This window comes from Aptenodytes forsteri, unplaced genomic scaffold, assembly GCF_000699145.1.
Source record: "Aptenodytes forsteri isolate BGI_AS27 unplaced genomic scaffold, ASM69914v1 Scaffold241, whole genome shotgun sequence".
NCBI lineage: Eukaryota > Metazoa > Chordata > Aves > Sphenisciformes > Spheniscidae > Aptenodytes > Aptenodytes forsteri.
Window position 1 is genome coordinate 10,352,474 of NW_008795252.1, and position 8,763 is coordinate 10,361,236.

Below are 8,763 nucleotides of genomic sequence, written 5' to 3' on the forward strand. Positions count from 1 at the left end.
GAGCAAGCAGCTGTGTGGTGCTCAGTTGCCGACTGAGGTTAAAACACAACAATTTGTAATTTTTGTAAAAATTTATTAATATTTGTAAAAACATATGCAGTCATTTTACCTGAAAATATCCTTTATAGGACAGTGTCTGTCCTGAAACATACTTAGCCCCATTAGATGTAAGGACAATCTCAGTGACTTGTCTTTTGATCTTCCTGTTGTTAATTGGCTCATCCACTTTTAAACTTCTCACCATTACTCCTACATAACCTAGCTCCTTTATGAGCTTCTCTCTTACAACCAGAGGAATGTTCCTAGCAGCACACGTGGCTGTGAAAATACAGCTCTATATTCTGTGTCCACTTTGTCTCGGACACTAAAGATTACTGGGTACTGATCTCCTGCATTTATGGTTCCTTCATCAGACTCACTGCTTTAACCAAGCCCAGGCCTAGGCATGTTTTAGACCAACTATTAGATCTTTCTGCCTAAAAAATTAAACTACTGTGTTTATCTTCGCTTTTCAATTTAAGTTCATACAATCCTTTAGTAGGAGTTAGATTCTTGGTAGACACCCTCAGTTTCAATAGTCTTTCTTCAAATGTAGAGATTCCTGAGCCAGATTTTTTATAGCGTGTTTGGAGGTAACATTGACTGAGCACCAGTTTTGAATTTAGAGGTGTTTATTCTTAGTCTGCAGCCCCCTTGTGCAGCTTTTGCACAGAATCTCTACGTGGTATTTTGTTGTATTTTTGGTTTATGCACCATCACATAGATCTGGGGATAAGTAGGGTATTCTCTTTTGCTTCTGCTTTTCCAGTTGCAAAGTCTCGCAAAATAACCATATTTCTTATAGCTCCTGCAGAATTTCTAAACTCCGGGACATAATATGAATCTGTGAATTCTTATATATTTCACTTTGGCTACTTCTTGCAAATAGCTCTGAAAAGTCTCTTCAAAACTCTCCTAGTTTCCTTTCCTGACAGACAGCATGTCCTGCTCCCCTTCTGATATTTCCATACTGTCCCTTATGACTGTCCAAGCTTGACTAAACAGATTTTTCTACCCTTTTTTTTTTTTAAGATCCTACCTACCTTCCTGGGATCTTTTCTCTATCTTTGGATCTTTGATGCCAATCACTATCTGATCCCTTAAAATGGAATCTCTGAAAATGTCATAGCTACTTGACTGATCCGTTATTTTAAGATCAGCTAAAAATTCTTCAAAGGATTCCTTCTTCTGCATTCTCATATGAAACCTGTGTTTTTCAAAAGTTCAAGTTTCCTTGGGAGTGCAATATTCCTTCAACTTACTTTCTGTAGCTGCATGGATTGCCCTCTCACCCTGGCTTGGTTTCATGCCATTAAAAACTTTGATAGCTCCTACTTCTGTAATATTCCAGAAAATAGTTGTGAGCTTCCTTATGATTAATCTAGCCACTGTATATAGGTTTCAAAGCATGACGTGAATCTTTTCAAGGAAACCGCAATATTGCCAGTGTGTTTTAGAGTCTCTAAAAGCCCCTAAAGAGCCATCACCTCTTCTCTCACTTTCAGATCTCTTTTTTCCTAGTTAATTCCTTCCTCTTTTTCACATTCTGCTCCTGTTACTATGTGGTACTTGGTTTACACTCAAATCAAGACTTGGAAAGAGTATAGAAGTATGCTGCAGAGGGTGCACATCAGTCAGAGTGCACTTGCATTACACTCAAGCTGGCTTTGTTGTCTTGAATCTCCACGTATCTAATTACTGACTAACCAGTTCAGACTCCTTCAACCTCCTCTTAGATATGAGACCCTAGAGATCCAACATCTGCTAATTACATCTCTGAATTTTAACTTTTATTATGTTCAGAAGCCTACAGACTTTCCAGCAGAGACACAAATCTAAAATCTCCTGACAGAGGGTTTGCTTTTTTTGAGTTACTGTAACGTGCCACAGCTTAAAAACCACAGCTTTATAGCGATTGCAAAGGGGCAATGATGGAGGAGGATGGATGCCGAGGCCCAGCAAGACACCAAGAGAGTCACACCTGGGAAGCAGGATACAGCAGCATAAAAGCCAAAAACTGCTGACCACCATAAGGGCAGTTTGTGATTTCAGTGAGACTGATCTCCCTCCAGCCCCAGAAGACTATTTAGCACTGCTCCTTCCATCTTGCAAGGGTGTGCTTTGAAGGTGTGATATGGTCCACGTTGTACCCTCATTGCAGAAAATTTCTGGAACCCTTTTCAACTGCATATTACTTTCAGTGCCTGTCTTCATCACCACTATCATCTTCCACTTAAATCTCCCCAGTGAAAGTAAAGGCTGAAGTAAAATCAAAACAGTTTTTGAGATTCATAGTTTTGGGAAATTGAGGCATTCAACATTTTTGGACTGATAAAAGATTTCCAAGCAGTAATTATTCCACTCACAGCAGTAAATATGTGCGTGGAGAAAATGAGGATTAAAACCATAGATCAAGCTACATTGCCAAAACATATTTTCTTGCAAATGTTTTGTATTTTTCTTGAAGAGCTGGAGAGCCACTGTTCAATGTCTGTTTCTAATTTGGGCGATTTGTTCCTGTGAGTTACAACAAAAGCAAAAGGAAAAAAAAAGTGCACAGCAGTATGTTTTGAATTGTAAGATGTTCAGAGCTTTTGTCTGCCTCACAGTGTGTAATCACAGGGCACTGAAACTTCTCCAAAGCTGTTAGGGTGAGGTTCACAGCCCTTGCAGAAAGCCAGAAGAAAGGGCACAGGCTGGATGCAGCCACTGTGCAAATAGAAATGAGAGGGCTTAAGCAAGATCACAGAAAGGGGAGTGGGTGCTGCTCCCAGTGCTGCTTAAGTGAGTCCTATAACCAGCAAATTCGCACCTCAGGCAAATATTTCCTCCCAGTCTGAATTTGGCAGGTGAAAGGAATCAGTTTTCCAACTCACTGAGAATGAAGCGGGGGCTGAGACCCACATGGATCACCAGGGTTAGGTTTTGCAGCTACTGCATCCGTTTTCCTGACCAAGAGCAGATCTCCTTTACGGTAGAAGGGCATGGTGCCCACCTGTGCTTCCCGTATCTCAGCTGTCTTATGTGGTCCTGGAGCGGAAGGCTGACACTTGGCTGGATCGCTGCCTTCACAGCCACCCTGCGGATGGATTTCATCCGTCAGACAATGACTCTGGCTTAGGAGTCATTTATGGCTTTCCAGGGCCTTATGTTAAATCTGAGGAGTTCAGATGCCTGGATTCAACTCCTCTTGCACTTCCAGCTTTCCGAGAGAGAAAACCAGACAGGAACTGCTACCACAGGACTGCTCCCACCGGCCAGGAGGTGGGTGAGGAAGCGTGGGAGACAAGAAGAGAACATTCAGAGGAACTGAAAGGTGGCAATAATCAATAACAAGACATACTTTTGCAGACCATGAGCGATTAAGCTGTGAACTCATTCCCAAAGGAAGCTGCAGGTGCCAGAAATTTCAAAAGATTAAGAACAGAACTGGATGTCTTACATATGTAAATCAAGAAATGCCAGAATCTAACAAATGATTAGAACATAATTTTTGAAAGGGATATAAAAGTCCCATCTGCAGGTTTAAACCAAACTCTGTCATTGCCCAGGATGAGACAGCCCCAGTGCAGGGGGCAGAATGTTCCATGTCCATCTATTAGAAGGCTGCTCCACCTCAACCAGAAACACCTGGCTCTGGTTGCTAGCAGGTAACTGAATCCAGTGATACTTGACCCAGTCTGCCAATTTCTGTTCTCCTCCAAATTATGGTTAAGCAACAGCTATGCACTCGTATGTGTATATTTGTGTGTCTAGTTGCCATATACATAGTTCTATACATAGTTGTTGTTATGGCAGATTCTCAAAAGTAAATAATTCTAAATGACGTGGACCTGCCAGCATGTCACATCATGACTATTTTATTTTTACCCAGCATGTCTTCCCCATTGATTTAATTACTCTCCAGCTGCTTAAGGATGAGTATTTGCATCTTTGAGACACACTGCATAATTTCTGCTTGCAGCACAGCATCTTCCCTACTTGCAGAGCTGCTTCTTATTTATAGCATTGGAGTCAGGGCTGCCTTGCACTTGGCATTACACTAACAGGAAAGACATAGAAGGTTCCTGACCAAAAGAGCTCTTCATCCAAGTGTAAGACTAGAGACCACTGTTTAGTACAACAAATGGAGCAGAAGAGCCCAGTATGAGACAGTTAGGGCCTAAATTTCACATCAGACAGTTATAAATACAGTAATAAGCAATGCCTACAACACAGCAGCTGCCTAACCATCTCTGTTGTATATGATGCAATTTTTTACAGGTGGAATGCTCGTTGATACCTGTGGGTGTCATAAGTGCAGTTTATGCCAGAGAGCTGCAATGCAGGTGGGAGAGTTGTGATACTGAAAAGAAAGGACAGTTTTGCCCTTGATTCCTTCAGCCTCTTTGGGATACTGAAAAACAGAATTTAAAAAAGCAGGGTAAAAAGGCAAAAGCCTTAGCTTACAGGCTTCTCTCTGTGTTTTGTGATTTTTTTTGTCTAATGATTTCCCAAGCTGCCTCTTTATCTGCAAGACAAGGCTGCTCTTTGTTTATGAGTGTATCACCTTTACCAACAATGTCATGGGGAATTATCATTCTTATCGATAATAATTTTTTAGTTCCTACAACTTCCAGACACTTTCCAAGCACAAAAGAAAGCAAATCTGTGCTCTTGGGGGTATATTTTTACATGTTATTTGCTCCTGAGGGTTTATACTCCTAAATAAAAAAACCCCAAAACAACAGTTCAGGAGAAGAGCGAAAGCACAAGCAGAAAACATGATAAGCATCCAGGTGGTGTCTATCCACAACCTGGAAATATAAAGTTCTAACAGCACTGTACTGGTGCAGAGGATTCTCCTGCTGCCTCAATCTGCTGGCAGGTGCAGGAATCCTATAGCAGCAGCAGGCTGATCACTGCTGACTCACTAGGGCAAGCATGGATCATTAGACTCCACTCTGAGTAGGATATCATTTTGTCATTTGTTTGTCAAATGCTCTTCTCAGGAGCAATGACCTATTAACTCTGTGAGTGTTGATTTTGTTTGAGGCAGAGACGACTCTTGCTTGGAGACAAGATGCTTATTTCTGTCATATGGAGCCAGGGTCCATCCTTGTCAAGGCTGTTTTTTGCTGCATCTACAAAGCCATTTACTAACAATTTAACTAGCTGCTAGAGGGAAGTGAAACCAACTGTGATTGCTACTTGGCCCTCATCCAAGGAAGAGGGTAGGTTATGGGACCACAGTGTCCTACACATCCAGCCATTCCAGCTGCAAGGAAAGCTCCTGTTGAGTGTGATCAGGTAGGTCTAAGTCTACGTTGCCCAAAGCAGTCTGAGAAGAAGAGACCTGCAGGGTGACAAAAACTGCACTTGCTCTTCTCCCTCGATCTGAGCTGACAGCAGCGTTAGGACTGGAACCACAAGCTGAGATGATACCAATAAACAGGCCAGGGAGTGCTCCGGGCACAGAAGCCAGCTGGCGCATCTCTGCTAGTGAACCTTCTTAGCCGCCGAGAGGGAGCAGCTGCCTGCAAACTGCCTATTAGGAACGGTCCTTGAAGCATTCTTGCTCCCAAACGGTGCTGGGAGTGATCAGGAAAAACATTCGCTGACACAGGCCAAAGCATGATGAGGACTGTTTCGGCAGTCTAGCAGCATAGATGACTGAGTCTGGGAATGCCTCTGGACATTCTGATTTGTCAGTATAGATGCTGCCATAAAGTCCGTAAAATAAGTAATATAAGCCATGGAGAATATCTATTGAAAAAGTCTCACAGTGCACACTGAGCTAGGCTAATCTCCAGCAAATCAAGGGAATAACACTATGGATAAGCTTGGTCGGTCCAGTACCTTCTGAGACTCCTTTTCAGTCTTTTTTTTGTAAAATTACATTTGTATTGTACACAGTGTCATCTTAACAAACGAAACACAAACACAGAAAGTTATATGCTAAGCTCATAAATAACTTACTTGATCTGCTTTTTAATTTCTCTTACATGCAAAGCTTTAGTTTGCTGTTTCTGCTGCTCTTCCAGCTTTGAATGCTTCTTTTGTTGATTATTATAATGTGCTTGTAAACGTGCATAGCTGCCTTCTGTGATGTGTCTGCTGAGCCCTGCGTCAGCGGGTGCAAACTCTATCCCCAGTTTCTGTAAAAATTCTTGGTGAGTAAGATATCCTTTTGCATCTGTATCATACCTTGAAAAAGAAATGCTCTTTTTAAATATTCATGTGCTCTTCATAGAAAGGCATTACAGATGTCCTTAAGTGACTTAACAGCTTAAATCTCACTGACTTCCCTTCCTTATAGAGGTGCCATTCCACACTGAGAATGAGTGGCTTTATACGAGACTCGAAAGATAGGGCTTATGCATTGTAATCACAGAGTCGATTCTGAAAATACTACCCTGAGGACCAAACTGTCAGGAGTATTCTCCAGCTCTCCGTACTGCTGCCTTTCAGTGTCTGGCTTGAGGTGCAGAGAACTGGGCTCCTAAAAATTCAGTCTCAAGTGTCTCAAACTGCTCACACAAGTCTGAGATGCTCAGAATTGTAATCATCCTTCAGAAATGTAGGTTTAGCTTCATAAACACTTTTCATATTTTCTTAGGTATAAACCATTCCATAGGCTTTTCCCCTGCAGTTTCTCCCCCTGCTAGTGCTCCGATGCATGGTAATGCCTAATTTAGCCTCAGCTTCACTCTAATTCCTTTATTCAAGTTACAGACATATCAGGCACGTAAGAGATTTTAGCTATTCTATTAAAGGAGTGGCTGATGGGAGTGAAGTTTTGCAGCAGATAACTGCATGAAAAGGATACTCTTCAGTGTGCCATGGCATCCATAAGGAATAAGAATGGAAAGTAAAATCTAATGGAGTAGAAAATAATTCAGAGATGAATCAGTGCTAAGAAAAAACTATATAGTTAATGCAGTTTGAAACCAAAATGCAATACACTTAGGTTCTATATGTTAGAGAGAGAGATTATTTTTTTAAATAGACCTGCAATGAAGGTAGCTTTTTATATAATGTCACATACAGCTGACATCTTTGTCATTTCAAACACAGTTTATAGCACAGCTCCTCTTCGTTGAAGGCAGACAAGTATTTTCCCCCACTTTCCAACAAATTACTTGTCTATAAAAACATTTCATGATATTACTCGCCACCTTTACAAAGCATGAAATTACCTTACTTTCTTTTGTTATGTATTTGGTATGTAGCATTTTTCTTTTGACTGAATCACTTTTACTTAGGTTGAAAATATTGTAAGTAAATTTTGTGCTCTGGAAAGGAGAAGCTGGTGGCATTGCCTTCAGACGGGTATGCAATGCAGACCCTCCACGGAGCTCCTTGATGGAAGCTTTGTCTGCAGTTCCCAGCTGGCCCGAGACACTTGGAACTGACTTTCACCCATCACAAGCTAAGGCAGGCGTTTGTGTGTATAAACAAAATTGATGAAAACCAAGTTAATTTAACCAGTGACCTAAGGTGCTGTCCAAGAAGAAAATGCATGTTACATCAAAGGGAGCAGTAAAACTGAAGCCAAGAGAAAGTCCTATCGGAAACTGATGGATCTAGTTGTATACTTGAGCTTAGTATGATAAGACATAGCCTCCTGTAACACAGTGTCATGATCTGAGGTCACAATCATAACAAAATAAAAGATTTCTTGTGCAGTGTAATCTATTGTCATTCGCTGCACTACCAAAGGCTCTGTAATCCTATAAAAGATACATTATTGCAAGAGCTAATCATTTAGAGTTGTCATACCTTGCCCAAAGCTGCTTAAATTCTTCCAGGGTGATTGGAATGCCAAATCTGAACAAGACTTTCTTCAAGTCCCTTGGCTGTATAACGCCATTTCCTTCACTATCAAATTCCTGAAAATTCTGGAATGTAAAAGAAATCATCACTAACAAGAACCAACAAGTCTGACAAAATGTTTGATCTCTCTATAAGCTTAATGAATAATGGGAATTGAGAAAGAAACGGAAAATCACGCACGTCTGAATTTCATCTTTTAATGTTTTTCTCATTTGATTTTTACTGTTTCCTACTTTCCACTATGGATGTGCAACTCTCAAAAGCTTGAATTGGGATTGACATCACAGGTGTTTAGGTGACATACTCTGTGTGAAAAGTTTCTTACTGATGGCAAACACAGGGGATATGAGCATGAGAAGCGTGCACGCAGCTGTGGGTATGCCCACTGCTGAAGCATGCCAGTGGGAGATGAAGGCGCTGGAAAATGGCAGACCTGAAGATTTTCTCCCCAACTTGTTCTATACCTAATATGAATTAGATTTTGCTTTGGGTTTTGGTTGGTTGGGTGGGTGGGTTTGTTGGGTTTTTTACCATTCATCTTGCAAACTGAGACTACCAGTACTATTGTCTGATTTACACAAACATTTAATGAAAAAAAAATATTCATTTTTCCTTGTGCTACTCTGTTGTCCAAATATTGCAACTATTCAACAAGTTAAAAAAGATAAAAAGGTGGAAATAATTTTTATAGGTGTCACGTCCCACCTGCCGGAAGGGGAGAGTGACTAAGGTTCGCAAATCCCCCCGGTGTGGATTAAGGTGAGATAACACTCAAGGTCCAAACATGAACTTCAACTTTAATGGCACGAACACTTCTATAAGCATCAACCCTCTATGTCTTAATATATCATACAAGCTAAGCGGCTTTGTGAGGAGCTGAGGTAGGCCTTGTGTTACTTAGCAGCATCA

The 8,763-nt window shown here is 41.1% G+C and overlaps 1 protein-coding gene across 1 annotated transcript in view; it reads right to left on the bottom strand.

Annotated features, from left to right (window-relative positions):
* The window catches only part of EFCAB6 (EF-hand calcium binding domain 6), a 108,522-nt gene that overhangs the window by 32,405 nt on the left and 67,354 nt on the right, over positions 1–8,763 (bottom strand). Inside the window, 2 exon segments of the mRNA XM_019471983.1 lie at positions 5,998–6,225; positions 7,801–7,919. Of these exon segments, the coding sequence (XP_019327528.1) occupies positions 5,998–6,225; positions 7,801–7,919 (347 nt within the window).